Source organism: Cryptomeria japonica, chromosome 8 (assembly GCF_030272615.1).
Source record: "Cryptomeria japonica chromosome 8, Sugi_1.0, whole genome shotgun sequence".
Classification (NCBI taxonomy): Eukaryota; Viridiplantae; Streptophyta; class Pinopsida; order Cupressales; family Cupressaceae; genus Cryptomeria; species Cryptomeria japonica.
Window position 1 is genome coordinate 620104678 of NC_081412.1, and position 19955 is coordinate 620124632.

Sequence of the window (19955 nt, forward strand, 5' to 3'; positions counted from 1 at the left end):
TCTTACTGAACATTCAAGACAAGCTGCACTTAAGCAACTTCCACAACCACACTTTTTGAACTATAAAAACTTAACACAATTTCCATTATTTCCATAGTTCATTTTTAACTCAACTCAAAGATTATTCAATTCAACTTGTGCTCAGTCTTTTCAATCAGATTTGAGATTTAGCCAAGTGACTCCAATCTCCTTGTAAATGTAATCATTTGAGAGAGGTTTAGTTCTGTTTGCATGAATAAAGTCGTGAATTCTATTTCCCATCGTTACATAAGAAAACAACATTGTATATTTTTTGGCTAATCTGAAATCGAAACAGAAAATATGAATTCTATTGACACTAACTCGAATAGACGGGATACCCTCCTCATAATTCTTCTCAATGATGGCATGTTGGACACCTAAGGTTGGATGCGGGAGGCGATTAGTTCGACCCCCTTCCTCGCCCATTGAGTTATGCTAATTTAGCTTGGCTCGGGGCTTGTATAAAACACACAACTATATACAAAGTCGTTTTGAACTTATCTTTTATTATTCCTCTGTGTGCAACAACTACGCATTGGGGAATAGAATTATCTTCTCTACTATTTTCTACATCGGGCTCAGTAAATTTTAAATATTTATCGGTCTCAAGAGCTGCCTTCGATATAACATCAATATCAAAGAATTGATCACCATGGGCGTGAGGTGTAGGTTTAAGGAGGAATGTAAGAAGAAAAAAATTGGCCCTCTCTTTCACCTGTGGGAGGAACCTACATAGGACGTAATCATCAATTGGTTGTTGATATCGATTTCTAGGTAGATGGGCATGTGCCTTGACGGGTGGATTTACTAGGCTTTCTCCTAAAATATCATTCAAGTTATGGGGGAATCTCTTGTAGAGATCTCCTTTGTTCACATTCTAGTTTTAAGGAACAATGGGGACAGTTTGATGGAGGTTGTCCGCCGCCCCTACTCAGCCAAGATAAAGGATTATTGTTGGCATTTTTAGGCCAACGCTATTTGCAGAGGTCACGTGACTGAAATGGCTCTTGTCCTCTATAGGGAAGACGTTGAAACTAGGAATTTTGAAGCCTTTGAGGCTCAGTTAAGCATGAATGGGAACTTGTACTCTCCCCGAGATAGATAGGATCTATGAACTACCTGGGGGCATGATGTATATCATGCACATGGTTTTACAATTTTGTCTAATCTATATCAGGAGGTAGCCCATCTCATAGCACAATGTGTGTGAGAATATTTTTTTTATGTTTATATAAAATAGATATGTATATATGTGTGATATATGTATGTTTGTTTATTTTGTGTCTGTCATGTTCTAATTAATGAAATTCTTTGAGGAAATAATTTTCAGATGAAAGTGAAATAATAAAAAGTCTTTGTCTTATGAAAACCATAATGTTTACCCTTAACTAATTTAGCTTCAAGCTTGTTTCAGCATACAGCTCCTTCTCTATGCCTAAAGCTAAAATTGAACGCCGGAAATGATTATCTTGAAGGGGCCACATCGTTGATTTTATAATTGGAATTTTAAGTAATTCAAACAGAATGCAACTGAAAGAGAGATTAACTTGTTAGAGCTAGTACAGCTTTATAAGTTTCAAGATTTTAGAAACTGACAAAATTGTAGGTCGTTACTGCTAACAATATATTTTTGAGTAGTAAACAATGCTCATAAATTGCTCGGGCAGCGCCTGCCATTTTCTATTTTGACCAAAATTGAAAACCACATGTATTATAACCCTCTCCAATACATTAAGACAGTACAGTGGAAAAACGATGTACTCATAAAGATTACGGATAAAAATTGGATATTACATGGTAGACTTCATTTCAAATTATATTGATTAGATATAAATTAAAATCTTCACTATGAACTTGACTTTAAACAACATAATTTGTATTTCCAGCATTTAAATACCCTACCATAGTAGAATACAGCATTATATATGTCTCAACTCCGGAAAACACTTTACAACTAACACCATTATAAACTCAACAAATTACTTAATGCATGTCAGGCAACAATAGATAGCAAACAGGTAGGGTTTTCAACGCTCACAAAGATAAGCCACAACAGCATCCAGCAAAGCAAAGCATCTGTACCTCCATTCTATGTGAAAACACAACACTGCAATCACACTAGCAAATCCCATCCCGTAACATAACCCCACTGTCACTGCCCACCATCGATCCATTTTATCTGTATCATTTGCAATAACTGTATTATTCAACTCTACCTGGCGACCTCTTTCACCAAAACTAGAGCTCTGTGTTCTATTTTCGAGGGGAGGCCCCCCAAGTTTGGGGTTCCCAAGAAATGAAGAATCTTCAAACGTTGAAAACTGATAACCCTGCGGAATTAATCCAGAAAGCATGTTGTATGAAAGATTCAAGACAGAAAGGAAAGTGAGACTTACAAGCTCTTGGGGAATCTTCCCTGATAACATGTTTCCTGAAAGATCCAGAGACTCCAGCCTAACCATCTGTCCAAAGGATTTCGGAATTGAGCCACTGATGTTGTTGTTTGAAATATTCAGAGCAACTAGGCCCTGGAGAAGTCCCATTTTCGGAGGAATGCTACCCCGGAGCTTGTTATGTGACAAGTCCATAACTTTGATTGATCTCCATATTTTTTTATATGGACGTGCCGTTCCTTTAATCCAGAGCGTTATTTGATCCACAAAGAATACTGAGTGATAGATGTATGTATTGGCTTCAGTCCAAAAACCGTCTGATCCATCAAGACGTTGCATTTCAAAACTCTGTGATTGACTTATCATAGCATGGAGCATTTCTAAACTTTCAGGGATACTTCCTGATATATTGTTATGAGATAAATCTAAGACCTGAAGACTCTTTAGCTCAAACAACTCGGATGGAATACTACCCTCAAGCTTATTATTCGTCAAGCTTAGTATTTGTAAATATTTCATCTTTCCAATCCAAATTGGGATCCTCCCTTCAAACCTGTTATTTCCTATGTCCAGTACCTCAATATCTGCACAATTTGCAGTAGATGGAGAAATAACACCTTGCAAATTGTTTCCATTGAGGTTTAATGTCTGGAGTTGAGTCAGATTTCCTACCTCCTCTGGTATCTCACCTTGGAAATCATTTTGAGCCAAATTTAAAATTACAAGAGACGAACATCTCCCCAGATCTGCAGAAATCACATCACTTAGTTTGTTGTCTGACAAATCCAAAATCATCAACTCATTTTCAATTTTACACATTGAATACGGAATACCTCCACTCAGATTATTTGCGGACAGGGACAAATAGTTGTATGGAAAGATTGTAGCAGGAATAGAACCATTAAACTTGTTATGTGACAAATCCAATGTGAATCCATAAAATGAAAGAGCTGAAATAGGGCCGTGAAAGCTATTATTATGCAAGGCCACCAATTCAAAATTACTGTAGTTGAGTTGGGGGAGAAAGCCTCCTAGTTGGTTATTTGAAAGGTTAAGCATCCTCAGCTTCGTAAGATCCTTGAGCCAAGTAGGAACACCTCTCCGAATTCTGTTATCTGACAGGTCCAAATCTTCTGGTAAATATTGAGTAGACAGAAATGCTGGAAAATTTCCTTCAATATTACAAGAGCTTAATCCCAGGTACTCCAGATGAGAAAACTGTGGAACCCAGCTTGAAGGAATGTTGATAGTCAGCTGATTTCTAGATAACTGGAGTATACGAAGTTGAGTCAAATTATGGAACATGGAAATAGAAACAACGCCTGTCAAATTGTTGGAAGAAAGAGACAGTACTTCCAATCCAACAAGCTCTGAAAATGAATTTAGTATTGCTCCAGACAACTGATTATCGTCTAAGTTAAGGCAACTTAATATAGAGAGCTTACCCAAAGAGTTTGGGATATCACCATGTAGTTGATTTCTCCTGAGATCCATATATTGGAGAGAGGAAAGCCTGCCAACACAGTCTGGTATTCTGCCCTTCAAATTGTTAAATGAAAGATCAATCATTGAAAGACTAGACGGTTGCCTCGCTGGAGATCCAAATAGGGGTATAACCCCCGTGAACTGATTGCCGGAGAGATCGAGTGTCTCAAGTTTCGAAAAGTTTGCAATGGAAGCAGGAATTACTCCTTGTAGACTGTTTTTTCTCAAACAAAGATTGCTCAGACTTGAAGCTTCGTGCAAGAAATCGGAAGGGATGGAACCAGTGAGATCACAGCCAGTGAGATCAAGTGAAACCAAGGATGAGACATTCTGTAACCAGGACGGTACTCGGAATGGAAAGGAGCTATCTCGAAGATGGAGCTGGGATAAATGGGTAAGGTTTAGAAGTGAAGGAATACTTCCTGAAAGACCACATGCAGACAGGTAAATCAATCTAAGTTTTGAGAGCCTGGAGACAGAGTCGCCCCAGTTGTGAGACGCCTTTTCTAGGTTCACCCTCTTCATTGCGAGGTATTCCAAGTTTCTCAAATTTCTGACTAATTCATCAAACCTTGAACTCTTCAGTCTCCATTTCTTGCGATACTCTGAAGAATGCAATTTGTAATAGTCTGACAGATCAAGATGTTGTAAGGCTGACAAATTTCCCAGCTCTAGAGGGATCTCACCCTCAAACCTAGCATAAGCCAGGCTAAGAAAAGTAAGCCTCTTGAGCCTTCCAAACAGTGGAGGTATAGCAATGCCTTGGAAGTCATTCCAGCTTAAATCCAGGTGGCGCAGATGTTGCAGATTAAACAAAGATGGATGAATCTTCCCCCTCAACTGGTGGTTTACTTGATAACGATGATCATCTCCCTTATGATGAGGGTTTTTGAGATCAAGTTGAATAACATGATTTGTTTGGTGGTCACAAACAATTCCCTCGCACGCGCAACAATTGTATCCGCGCCATGTGCTTAATCTACCATAGGAATCGTTTAGGCCTCCTCTGACATCGAGCAGATATTTTCTTTCATCATCTCTGCATCCACTGATATATGGGAAATCAATTATCACACCAATACCCAAGGCCAAGCTTAGAGCAATACAAAACGAAATGAAAGACATGATTTTATGCAAGTTCGTATGGCGTAACGAGTGTGGTTTACATTTTATATATAAATAAAATTCATACGGGCAGAATTTACTAGAGACTTTTCTTCCACTAAAAGATGGGGACATTATTATTAGAGGTCTATTATTTTATAAATTCTGATCTATCGTCCACATATTTCTCATCAACTGTTGTTTTAAAAATGTATTTTCGTGATGGTATTTAATAGTGTCCTTTCATTGTAGTTGAGCTATTAAGAGGAATTTAGTCTTCACCTCAATTACTAGAGATTTAAAATTTTATTCTAACTTGTATTAGATCAATATTATTTGGACGGTTACATTTGACATTTTTCTATGTACGACAAATTTGTATGGGTTTGGTTCTCTAATCTCTAATGGTATAATAAACCTGAATATAAGGTGATTAATATTAATATATTCAAGTGTCAAATTAATTTTTTTATAATATTTAATAACAGAAAAGAATATTCTTCTATGCATGGAAGGTTTTAAGGAGGACTTTTCTTTGATATCTTTTGTATGATGTCTATGAATATTTTCATTTTTATTATAACAATGTCAAAAACATTTGTAGTCTTTACATGTGTATCTTATTTGAAGTAGATTGTATTTATAATAGGTATGTTTCTTAAATTAATTAATAATAAAGTAAATCTAATTAAAAAATTGAGCTTAATATGTAGGTTGAATTTGATTAAATGTTTAATCTTATTAATGATTAAAGTTAGGTAAAACAAAATATTTAAGTAGTTTTGTATATTGTTTTTTGATTATTTTTGATATTTTTATATCTTCAATTTGATTTTTTTTTAATTTAATAAATTATTTTTTCTTTTATTCATATTTGATATATATTTATAATTTGAAAATAGCATTGCCTACTTAAATAATTTCATAGTTTAATATACATAATTTTCTACTTAATACTGACTATAATCCCCTAAATTTATTAAGAGCTAGTTTTTATACTATTCTTGATACTTATCTGATTTCAACAACTTTTTTTAAAAATCATATTGACAAGAAAAATAAGTCTCCTTGTAAAAAAATGGTATGTAGAAATTATATTGTCATCTTCTAAAATTTTGTTTTCAACATGAAAAAATTGCCTAGATTGTTATACTTTTTTTGTGGTGAATTTACAAACCTTTCTATAGAAAAATTAAGAGTTTATTTCTAAAATTATACCTTAAAAACTAGATACAATACATTCTTGTTGGATAATGAGTCTCCATGAGGCACCTTCATGCTCAAGGTTGTATGGGTAATCTTATTATTCAATTATCATTGCATAATTAAAGCTACTACTATTGTGTGCAAAATATTGATATTAATAAGAGATTTCATCTAATTCAAAGTTGATGTAGCCATATTGGTGAACCACTATAAATTTGTGTTATGTGTCCTATATAATTCTATTTCTAAATTGTTTTATCTTCTCTTTCCATGAAAAAATGAGAAGTAGATAAATACAAAATCAGAATTTTTTTGGGCAAAATTTTGGATTATGGAAAATGTAGATGGAACCATTAGTGATTAGAGGAAATATTTCACTTGGGTTGGAAGGGAAAGACAATAAGATGAATATTATGGTTGATGAGGAGTAGGATAAATTGGATAAAAGGAAAAAAGAAACAATTCTCTCTCTATCAAGCAATGCTTTATTTAATCTCTCAATCGAGAAGACATTGAAAGGTTTGCGGGACAAATTATCTAATATGTATGAGAGGGATTCCATTTATAATAAAGTTTATCTCATGAACAAATTGTATAATTTAAAGATGAAGGTTGGAACATGCCAAATCATCTCAACAAATTCAATACTTTAACTAGCCAATTAATGTCTATCAACATAAATTTGGATGATGAAATCAAAGCCATCTTGTTGTTGTGTTCACTACCATTAAAGTAGGAACACGTGATGATGACAATCAACATTTCAACCTTTAGAAAAAGAGTACTCAAATTTGGTGACGTTGTCATAAGTCTCTTTATGAAAGACATGAAGAGAAAAAATCAAGGATGGTCTTGTTGAGTGAGCCCTTAATTTTTGATAGTATAGGGAAAAATCAATATATAGGTAGAACTAACTATAGATGAAGATCAAAATCTTTAGAATGAATGATGTTAAGGGGAAGAAATAAAGATCATTATTTTTCTGACAAAGATGGACACACCCAAAATAATTGTTATTCATATAAAAAGTGTGGAGTTAATGAGAAGATAACAAATTCAACACTACATGTGAACAAGATGAAGGTTCTCTAGTCTTATCAATAAGTAAAACTACAATAGATTTCTGGGTTTTCATACAAATTCAAGCTAGGAAGCTTTCAAAAACTATCAAGAAGGAAAACTTGGTAAAGTGTATCTAGGTGACAATGAACCATGCGAGATAGTTGGAAAATGTGATGCTGCACTTAAATAATAAAAATAAAATATTCGTAAAGGATGCGAGATATGTTCCTAAACTCAAAGGGAACCTAATTTCATAGGAAAGCTTAATGCTCAATGATGTAGCATCACTTTTTCTTTAAACTCTTGCAAGGTGTCTAAATGAGACTTAGTGGTTGCAAGAGGTAGCAAGTGTGAAACTTTATATTTTAAGAGATCCTTATTGAATTTGGGGATACAATGGCAATTGTGGATACTTGAACAAAACTTTGGCATAAGCTTAGGCATATGAACAAGAGGTGACTTAAAATCATACTTAAAAGGGATCAACTTCTAGATTTGGCTTATATTCTTTCATTTTATTCTCTTACCTAATCCAATAGAGGTAGATGGCTCCTCTATTGAGGTGGAGAGTGGCTTGGTGGGTGATGTTGGAAGGAGATTCATGGGGGCTTTAATTTCCTTGGTTTTGGTGGGATGTTGGCTTGCTACTTTCATCACCTTTCTTCCCTTTTTTTATCAATTTTATCGTATGGAAGTGGAGAGATTGATGGCATTATTTTGCTTGGTGTATGACAAGTTTGTGTTTTAGCACTAGTCAAAGGTTTTGGGCACCTTTCTAAAACCTAGTTTTCTAACAAATTTATTGTCTCTTTTCTATTTTTTACTGGAAGTGAAGGTTATGGGATCCTTTTCAAAACCCATTGTTATGGTTAAGGGACCCTAAAATATCCCTTTGCTAAAAAATCATAGGTTATAAAAACCTTGCAAAACCTATCGTTTAGGTTATGGGAGCATGGGAAAACCCTCTATCTTTGTCCTTATGAGGGCTCTTGTTTAATGTCTTAGGCCTTTTGGATGTTTTAGTTAGTTCTTTGGTTCCTATTTTCTTTTTCTTGGTTGTTTGTTGCCTGTTGTTAGTCTTTGATGTATTTTTTTGCAGTGTTCTTTTCAGGGGTTCTGGATTCTTGCTAATAATAGAAGGTTTTAGGTCCTTTCAAAATATGATGTAAGGAGTTTCAAGTCCCTTCAAAACCTATTTTAATCCTAATAAAAAAATTAAATATATTTTAAATTCATTGATTTGGATTTGTTTGAGGATAGTGTCTATGAAAAATAAAGGTGGACTAGCTTTCTCAAAGACCAAACATGATAATAAGACAATGCCCTTGGAGATAATGCATTCAAATCTATTTGGTCCTATAGAGATAACCTATATTGGTGTAGATGAAAAGTGTGGAGTTATATGTTCAATAGAAAATTTGAAGTCTTTTCAATATTTTAAACTTTCAAACCCATAGTTGAAATCAAACCGACAAAAAAATGAAATGTTTAAAAAGAAATAATGGGGGAGAATTTTTCTTTAAATAATTTTTTATTTTATGTAGATAATAGAATCTTAAGGATTAAAATAGTTCTTTTCACCCCTCAAGTAAATTTTGTTTCTAAGAGGTTGAAGCGAATGATTTTAGAGAGACGTCAAAGTATGATATCTAATGTTGTGTTGAGAAAACAATTTTTGATTGAGGCAATTAATATATAATAGTTTATTTGACCTATCAATGCCCTTCATCTTGATTACCTTTTGATATTCTAGAGGAGAGATAGTAGGGAAGGTGAATTTCCAATGGTCATCTATAGGTCTTAGTTTATGATGCATTTGGTCACATTCCGAAGTAGAAGAGAATGAAATTGGATCGCAAATATAAATGGTGCATTTTAATAGGCTATAGTGAGGAATAGTATGGTTTCCAGTTGTGGAATCCACTTGAAAAATAGATAGTTCATAATAAGGATGTCATATTTAATGAGAAATATTTCCCAAGTCTTCAAGCACAAGAGATGCAAACAAAGGAATGTGTTCCTTTATCAAAAGTTACAATTGGAGATGATATATCTACACAAGAACTAATAAATGGATGCAATTTGAATTCCCATATCTAGTACCCACCCCCTATAAATTCTATCTCTATACAAAATCAAGTAAGAGCCACATAAGTCATCTCTCTACCCACTGTAACAAGAGTTGTAGAATAGATTAATTTCTTACAACAATGCATTCCTGCAAACATTTTATCCATAATATTTTATATTTATCCCATTTTATTTTACATGAGAATGATCATCCCATGCAACTTCCACTTAGTTCTAACCCACCATAATCACTACCAAAGCCTCAATTTGTCTAGTTGTGGCCTTTCAGCACTTAAAGATCACCTCCAACTTATTTTATGTTAGGATTGGAACAAGTTTTTAATGCAAAGAAAAAGTCATCCAATCAACTCATGCATTTTATAAACCTATAGATTATCCCAAATAATTCATTTTATATTCTAATCCCATGTAGCCTCTACCATTTGATCTATCAATACTAACAATAATAAAAATTGGCAAGGATAATGCTAATGCTATGCAAGCCTTGAAAATGTCTCTACCGTCCAATCTATCTTGTCATTTTTGTGTCTCAAACAATCTCAATTTGCCATAGTTCAGTTAGTCCTCTAACTTAGTGCCAAAAAATACTAGAAATTATAATGTTGGTAATACATAGGGTCATTCAAGTCTACAATATAACATAATCTCTAATAATATAGGGATGTAAGGAGTGATAAATCACCTGGTGATACATAGGTTATATGATATAGCAGTAATACAAGTAATATAAGGACAATAAAGGGAGAAAATATATTCCAATTTAAAATCCAATTCATCTTCAAGTGAATTGGTGATAGAAGAGAGTCATGTTAAAAATAGTGACAATAGTAATAATGTTAGTAATATTGGTACATAAATGATAATTTACAGCCAATACACACAAATACATAGAGTCAAGATCCTCAATCAAGGAGGTCCACTTGGAAGCATCGACCTCTAACAAGTTAGAAGATTATTAGTTGTTCATCTCTAAGCAAGAAAAAATAATAAAATTTAAAGATGCTTAAAAATTCATCTATAGTGCAAAGTGGATGGATTTAATGAAATAGGAATTGAACTCATTAATTACCAATCATACATGGGATCTAGTCAAGGTTCCATGCAATCGAAGAGAATTTAAGATTCAATGGGTGTATATGTTAAAACAAGAAGGAGGCAAGAAATTCTATCAAACCAAATTGGTGTTGAAGGGATCAAAAAAAGGGAATTGATTTTAATGAAATTTTCTCACCAGTTCTGAACATGAACACCATCTAAGTAGTTTTTAGCATAGCAATGATTTATGATCTTTTGTAAGAATAACTAGTTGTGAAGACAATATTTCTTGATGGTGACATAAAAGAGGATCTATATATGCACCAATATGAAGGTTTTGATAAACAAGGAAAAAATGATTTATATTGTAGGTTAAGAAGTTTGTATGGACTTAAAGAAGCCTCATTAAAGTGGTACCTCAAGCTTATTTCCTTCATGGATGAGCATAATTTCAAACAATGTGAATATGTTCCACATGTCTACTTCTAGGTACAGACCAATATTGAGTTTGTTTTATTGTTTCTCTATCTTGACAATATGCTAGCAACCAACAATAGCATGAGATTTATTCACGATTTTAAGAAATACTTAGATCATAATTTTATAGTGAAGGACTTATGGGCAAAGAAATTATACTTAGTATATCCATAATTAAGGATAGATGGAAGAGAATAAATCAATTTGTCACAAGAGAAGTATATTAACAAGGTTTTTGATAGATTCAACATGAAGGGTTCTAAGCCTATAATCACTCCACTTGTTGATCATTTTATTTGTCTTCTGTAATATGCCCCTAGGAATAATAAAAGTAAGAATAAATTAAAGGTATTCCATATTTATCAACCAGTGGGAGTCCCATACATGCCATTGTTTGCACTCATCCCAACATTACCCATACATTGAAAGTAGTAAGAATATTTATGAGATAGATAGGTCAAACTCACTAGACAGTGGTAAATTGGATATTATAGTATTTGAAAGGCACATCAAACTACATTTTGTGTTTTTGTGGGAAAGATGTTTTTCTATAAGTCTTTGTTGACTTTGATACAGTCAATGATTTGGACAAATGAAGATCAACTACAAGTTATTTTTCACTTTTATTAGGGAAAAATCATTTTGGTTTCCCATTTGCAACAAGTGATTGTTCTCTCCATTGTCCAGGCTAAATATATTTCTTTAACTAAAGGAGGAAAGGAGATGATATGGTTGTAGAAGTTGTTGATTGAATTGGGGTACAAACAACATTTTTCCAATTTCTTCTATGATAGCAATATTCTTATTCTCTTAGTTAACAATGTTGCAATTCATAATAGAACCAAACATGCTGAGCTGCGATATCATTTTAGTCGGAGTTTGCTTGAGGAGGGCAAGTTGCAAGTTGAACAAAATGATATTATAGTGCCTTTCCACAATTCCTTTCTACTTTTGTGTTAAATAGATTATATTTGGCTCTTTATATGTATACGATACTTTGTTAGGTATATGTGTGGACATACTCACTTGATTTATGTTGGTAGATTATCTATGTCGATTTAATGCTTTCAAGATGAGGTGATGTTATTGATGAGTTATGCACATGAGATATATTGACGATAGTAGAGTTTATTGGATTTTGACCAGTTTGATATTGTTTAAAGATAAATTGATGTCTAATGATAATGTTATTATGGTGATGTATTGAAATATATTAACTCGTGTTGCAGGTACTACTATTAGGGAAGGATAATGAGTACTAATGTTATTTGATGTTATTTATTAGATTAGAATATTGTTATCATATTTATCCATCTGTTAAGTTTTGAAAGGGATGATACAATATGACTCGTTTGTGAGTAGAATATGATTTGTTTATTCTCATTTACCAAATATATGCATATGTGTGTGGTATACCTCATTTTTATTGTGTAGGATGCAAGTACAAGGCATCAACTCCACCTGGTCTCTCAATTCTAAGCATGCCTAACAATCCCCGATTGTTGTAATGGAAATAACATAAAGCATCAAATTGACTTAGCTCTAACCATTGTCCCGTATTAAGAAAATTGTTTAAGGTCATGTGTTTACCTATTTGAATAGCCATAAAGGAAATATTCAAAACCCTATGTCAGTGGTCTTGATTATATGACACATGATATTTTTGCTAGGCTATGTCGTGTCTTTTATTATGTCTGGTTCTATTTATGTTTTGAGTTGATAGAATTATTTAATGGGACTTATTATGTCTATTAATATTGCTATTAAAATAATCATATAACTATATGTTATAATTCACTTATGTTACTATTAAATATGAGAATAGTATTATGTGAGTTTAATATGATAATGATTAAATAAATATGTTTCTTTATTTATGTTATCTCTTTGGTATGGAGATGGTATTTATATTTTTGTTATGATATATTATTTCTTATCATTTGATGAGAATTTGGTTATCCATTTTATTCAAGCCTTTTTAATTATAAGCTATTTCAATGTGTTTATTTTGTTGTGATGATTGGATTTTCATTTAATGGCTTTTGAGAGGGAAGAATATTGTTTTGTTTTTGAGTTTTTAGAGGATGTAGGTTTTTCATTTTGAGAGAGTTCTTGCTGGAGTTTTTGCTAGAGTTTCTTTTAAATTGAATGGAATCTTTGTGAGGAGGTTTTTGGGAAAAATAATTGTGGGTTGTTCTTGTAAATTGGAGGGAGATTGTTTCATATCCATGGTTGAGGAATATTTTTGACTTTGAATGTTACTTATACCTTGATATCTGATTGGAATTATTGCTAGAAATTTTGGGGGGTTTTGGAGAAGATTGTCGGGAGAAATCTTGATCAAACTGTGTAAAGATTTTTAGTTCAATTTGAAGAGAAATTTTGGTATTGATTCGGATTTGATTGCAAGAGAAGTGTTTGTCGATTATTGCATATTTTGATGCTGTTAGAGTGGATTTTGGTTGGAATTTTAATTTAAATATTCTTTTTCTTCTTCTTCTTCCTTTATTATTCTTTAAATTTGAGGTAACATTTCTTTGTCATGCTTTTGTTTTTTCTTCATGTTGTTTTCAAGCATAGTGTGTGGAATCTTGTTGTGTTAGGCCTTGTTAATATGTTTCAAAATTATGTTCTTTTTATTATGATTTTAACTATATTTACATATTTTTAATTTTCTTTTGGAATTCAGATAGAAGAAATTTGTGGTGCTTTGGGTGAATCGGGTGGTATAGTTTTATCACCATTTTGGGGGTTTGGTAGAGATTTTAGGAAATGAAAGATATCATTTTATGATATATTAATTATATTTTAGATCTGATATTTATTTCTTGATACAATAAATTACAACTCCATTTGTTATTATAATATTGCATTCAATTTGGTGTTTCTTTGTGCAAGACTAGTTGTCTAGTTTTGATGTTTTCTGTGGATTTAGAAATTTAATTTATGAATCCATTTTCAGATCTGAAATAAATCAATAATATATTGTTGAGGTAATATTAGGATCTGAAAGTACAACTTGAGTTGGCCTAGTGGTGGAGAACTTATGCTCTTGAAAGAGAGGTCAAAAGCTCAAATCCCACAAGGAGGGGTAGGGTATGTACACCTTATCGGCTTCAGCCCATTACCAATGAAAAAAATATATATTATGATCTGAAATAAATCCATAATATTATCTTGGGTATATTTTATTTGGAGGTCATATTTGTTCTTTTGTCCGGTTCACCCCTATTTAGTTCTAGAGGCTTGTTTTGGCCTTATGCCTATTGATCATATTTATTATTTTATTTGTGAGCCTTGAATTAGAATAAGATTAGTGATCATGTCCCCAATCCTATGTTTTGATGAGAAATAATCAGTTCTTAAGCATACATTTTTAGATTCAAGACTTAACCCTTGTTGATAGGGTCATGTGCAAGTCTTATTTTAGTTTATGTGATCTTTTATTTTGAGATGGAATTATGATCATTCTTTTTATGTGTACCATGGATTTTATGGTTGTCTATGTCTCTTTTTTTTTTACCAAAGGGTATGGGTATCTAGTGGTAAAAAGAGAGAGTGGATTTTAATGGGGTCAGAGCCAACAAGAGGCTACTAGGGTAGATCATTTGGGGTTTTTGTAATAAGTGATAACTAAATTAATGTATTAGAGGATGGGTATTATTCACTATAATAAGACAATAATGGTGCCCCAATCATGCCTTGAGTGCTAGTATGAGGCCAAGGATCTATTGGGAAAGCATGTTCATACATGTGACATTGGTTCATTACCCAGAGTGGTATGTTGATACACATGGTGCTAGTTCATTGCTTGATCATCATTCCTGTCTATTTAAAGGAATGTTTGGTTTCATGTTGTGCATCCCCATGACCACACATGATCACACTCTCACCTTATTGTGTCCTAGAGTTCTGATGGGATTTATTTTTCCACTCAAGAATAACAATCAACTTACCCATCAAGAATGAGGAAAAAGTAACAAACATTGAGGTGTCCCAATGAGATTCGATTTTGCACTTAAGGAAATGTGTTGAAAATGTTGGCATATGCACACTCCAATGAGACATTGTAGGTGATTGAAGGTTTTGTCATTGATGGCAACCTTACAATCCTATGGCACCAGTAAGGCATCACACCAACACTAGAAAGATCAGACTCTACACTGACACTCAGACTACCGACACTGGTAGAGAAAAGAAGCATACCGGCACAGAGGCCGACAGGATTTTTGATTATAATATATTTTGTTTATTATTGTAAAATATTTAGAAGCTGACTTGGAAAATTGTAAAATGACTCATATATATAAGAGATCATTATAGAAAAATTAAAAAAAGCATGAAGGAATGTAATTAGGTGAAATAAGGCAGACCTATTATGTGAATTATAGGTTAAGGGTTTATGTAAGAAGTAGAGCAGAAACCGGTACTGGATCTGGCATAGTAGATGCTATTTTGAAGTAGTACAAGACATTGGATTTATATAATCCATTTTTGTAAGTCAGTGAGACTTCCTATTTTGTATTTGAGTAGTGAGCTCTAGGAACTTGGCCTTCCTGCATGTGCAGGCCCCTCTTGTAGCAGTAATATTCTCTTATTGGCCAATAAGTGAATATTGTGGGTCACAAATCCCACGAAGGTTTTTCCCACACCGGGTTTCCTCGTTAAAATATTGTGCTATGGTGTGTTTCTTATGTGGTTGCTTTTAATTCTGTTCATTGCACTATTTCTTGCTTACCAGTACACTGTTATAATATGTTCTACATGTTTTAAGTTAAGAAATTCATATCATTGGTTAGATACTGATTCACCCCCCCCTCTCAGTATCTATGGGAATCCTAACAATTGGTATCAGAGCCTGGTCCTCTATTTTCAGAAGCCTAATAGCTTGAGGAAGATCTTGGCACCGGTAGAGATGGAAAATCTGATGAAGCAACTTGAAGCAGCTCTCTCAAACTATGATACATAAAAAATTGAAAAATATCAAACTTGAAGATGATCTAAAGGCAACACAAGATATCATTCAAGCACTTCAAGAGAATTTTACCATTGCAAGGAACAAGAGAAGAGAACTTTGTGAAAAGATGCAAAGTGAAAATGATGAAAAAGAAACTCTTAATGATACAATAAGCAAGCTGAAGCAAGAGAACATGGCAACAAAGAATGAGATGCAGGATATGACTATGAGATTTTGTAAAGAAATTGAAGATAGGAAGAAGAATGAAGAGGAATTGACTAGCAGACTGAATGATACTGAAAATACAAAGACAAGACTTAGTTATGAAAATGACTTGTTGAAAATAGATCTGTTGCATACACAAAATGACTCAAATGAACTCATGAGATAGAAAGAAATCTTGGAAAGAGAATTGGCTACTGCAAATCAGCACAAGGAGAAATTCAAGAAAATCTCAGAAGAACTCAATGACATGATAAATAATCAGAAACCAAATGGTGACAATAATGGTTTACCCTTTGAAGTTGGTGAAAGCTTCGGTACTGCAAACACACAGGATCACAGCAAATCGGTAAGACAACCAAATGCTTATAAATTCAATGATAAAACCTTCAATCACCTACAATGTCTCATTGGAGTGTGCATATGCCAACAATCTCCCCCTTTGGCATTGATGGCAACACTCATGAGAAAATTTCAAAAGTGTATCCAAAACTTGTGATCCAGAAACTATTTCCAAAAATGTGTTACCAAAAACATATAAGAGCTCCCCCTGAGTAGATAAGTCTTCTGTCGGTTATTTTCTCATACAACTACTAGCAAATCCATTGCTTAAGGAAATGGAAACACAGACTGACCTACCAAAGGTCACTACTAGCAAGGATAGTGCTCCCACCAGCGGAATTCAGTATGTTGGTTCCACTTCTACAACATTTAAATCAACCAATGTAACTAAAGTACTTTTGGACTCCATCAAAAGGATAACTAATTGTAGTTCACAAGATTATAAAGCTATAGATGAAACAATCCTAGTTTTGAAGATTATAGCTCCTAACTATAACATAGACAATAAGGATTATTTAAGCCAACCTGACACTTTGACCAAATACATCACTGAGAACACAGTGACTGTTGAGCAAATAAAGGAAGAGGCACTTAAGGAGAAGTTGGAAAAAGAAAAACAAAAATTCTTTGAGGATGAAATAAAGAAGTGTACAAGGCAGTTTGACACACTTCTACCGAAATTGTGCAACTCACTGAAGGAATACAAAACTCTGTATAAAGACATTTGCAAGACAAACTTTTTGACAATTGACATAGACAAGAAAATGAGCAAGATACAGGATGAAATCAATAAACTTGTTGACAATTTTGTTAACTCACTTGATACATTATCAGTTTTTGAAAACAAGATAACAAGTTTTAAGGAAGAGTTATTAAATTAGGAAGAGAAAAGGAGAGAATAGTAAATAAGGCAAAGAGTTTGAGACTAAGACTGAGTCCAAGATTGGACTATCTAGCATCATTACGAAAGGAAATATCTGAGGCACTAGTACAGGGATAGAGAACACCGACAGAGCATATGAAGCACTTCACCAGTACAGTTCACAGAAAAAAGACAACAATAAAGGATAGCAAGAAGTTTATGGAGAGTATAAAATTGATTTTGGTGGATCTTTTTCAATTGGTAACCAACCAGCTACAAGGGTAGAGAAGAAAACTATAACTCTATTGACACCCTGACAACCTTTGTCATTGATGCTAAAGGGGGAGTAGTAGTATGAGAAAGTAACCGGTAGAAGACTTATCTACTTATGGGGAGCTGTTATATGTTTTTGGTAACACATTTTTGGAAACAGTTTTTGGATCACAAGTTTTGGATACACTTTTGAAATTTTCTCATGAGTGTTGCCATCAATGCCAAAGGGGGAGATTGTTGGCATATGTACACTCCAATGAGACATTGTAGGTGATTGAAGGTTTTGTCATTGATGGAAATCTTACAATCCTATGGCACCAGCAAGGAATCACACTAGCACTCAGACTACCAACACCGACAAACAAAAGAAGCATACCGACACAGAGGCGGACAGGATTTTTGATTATAATATATTTTGTTTATTATTGTAAAATCTTTAGAATCCAACTCGACAAATTTTAAAATGACTCATATATATAAGAGATCATTATAGAACAATTAAAAAAATCATGAAGGAATGTAATTAGGCAAAATAAGGCAGACCTATTATGTGAATTATAGGTTAAGGGTTTATGTAAGAAGCAGAGAAAAAACCGGTACTGGATCTGGCATAGTAGATTCTATTTTGAAGCATTAGAAGACATTGGATTTATATAATCCATTTTTGTAAGTTAGTGAGACTTCCTATTTTGTATTTGAGCAGTGAGCTCTAGGCACTTGGCCTTCCTACATGTGCAGGCCCCTCTTGTAGCAGTAAGATTCTCTTATTGGCCAGTAAGTGAATATTGTGGATCACAAATCCCATCGAGGTTTTTCCCATACCGGGTTCCCTCATTAAAATATTGTGTTATGGTGTGTTTCTTATGTGGTTGCTTTTAATTTTGTTCATTGCACTATTTATTGCTTATCGGTAAACTGTTATAATATGTTCTACATGTTTTAAGTTAATAAATTCACATCACCAGTTAGATACTGATTCACCCCCCCCCTCTCAGTATCTGTGGGAATCCTAACAGAAAAGGGAGGTAGTTCATTGGGAGTAGTTTTTCCTTATCCCAATTTATTTTCCACTAGGGCTAGTAGGAATTAAAACTACAATATCTAAGAAATATGGGATTGAATTTCAACCTTGATTTGGAAATAAATATATATTTTATGATTTTTTTTTTATTGATTAATTTTTTATTCAAGTTTTTTCTCTTTTGCAAGTCTAATTGTAATTGGATTTGAATAAAAACATTATAAAAATTTGATAATGCAAGGTTGAAGAAGAGGATTTCCCAAGGAAAAGAGGAGACTTGACAAATATATATTTCAAGGAGGAGGATCAAAATTTAAAGGGAATAACAAGGATGATGAGGATGAGGGATTACATTCAAAGAAAAACCAACATCAAGATGAAAGTTTTCAAGGTGGAAAATTCAGTAGAGCCAGCAAAAGTGACCAAGTCTATTATACAAGTTGAGGTGGCATCCCAATCACCATTCATTCAGTCAATAGAGTTCCAAGTCAACATTCATTCAAGGAAGGAATAGGTGACACGTGGCACTACATAAAATACTATTTATCTTAACTATCCTCATCTCTCATTAGCCAATGTAATGGTGGTTTCTATCTTTCAATTTTGGTAATTGATAGCGAATCAATATGAGACATTCATTGTAAGTAGTATTTATATAAAATAGATCAACTCTCTCATTCACAAAGGTTAATGTTAGAAGAGTACAAGAATAGTTGTTAAGGTAATTAGGAATTAGAAGTTAGAGTAGAATTATATTAGGAGAGGAGGTAAAGATTGTTGTGAAATTCACCTGTACAGGTGGAGATTTACCCTCTCCTAGATGATGAATCTTAGAGGGAAAATTAGTCCTTTGCTACCTCTTCGAACTAGTGCTAAGACATGCTAGGGGATAATAAATAACTAAACTAACTAAAGCACAAAATTATAATGTAGGAACAATAAATATACAGATACTGAATTTACATAATGATACAACATCAAAGGCAGACTATACCTCCCAGTCAGGGATCTCTTAGGTTTCAAACACCAGCACAGGGCACAGACACAAGTGTGGCATGCTATCATCCTTACGGCCCATGGACAGAGAAAGTCCCAGAAATAGGCCTGCATGTGGTTCCCTGTGCACGGAATCTGTTCATCACTTGTACACACTAGAACAAGGAAAATTATTGGGGTTGTATAGGGGCCTACCTTAGTTAGACCCCCATTTAGGTGTTTCCACCACCACGGACAACTGGATAGATAGATTGGAAAAATAAATTAGAAAATTGGTAAATTGGAAAATTGGAAAGATGAAAATAGAAATTATGTTATGGTTAATGGAAGAAAACCCCTATTGCATGCATTAAATAATGAAAATATTGGAAATATGGGAAATGATGAATGCACCTAGATAATAGATAC

At 33.5% G+C, this 19955-nt stretch overlaps 1 protein-coding gene across 1 annotated transcript; it reads right to left on the reverse strand.

Annotated features, from left to right (window-relative positions):
* Positions 1–2048: 2048 nt before the first annotated feature.
* LOC131075469 (receptor-like protein EIX2) lies at positions 2049–5024 on the reverse strand. Its single transcript, XM_059210587.1, has one exon. The coding sequence runs from the start codon at positions 5022–5024 to the stop codon at positions 2049–2051; it is 2976 nt and encodes a 991-aa protein (XP_059066570.1).
* Between the last annotated feature and the right edge of the window lie 14931 nt (positions 5025–19955).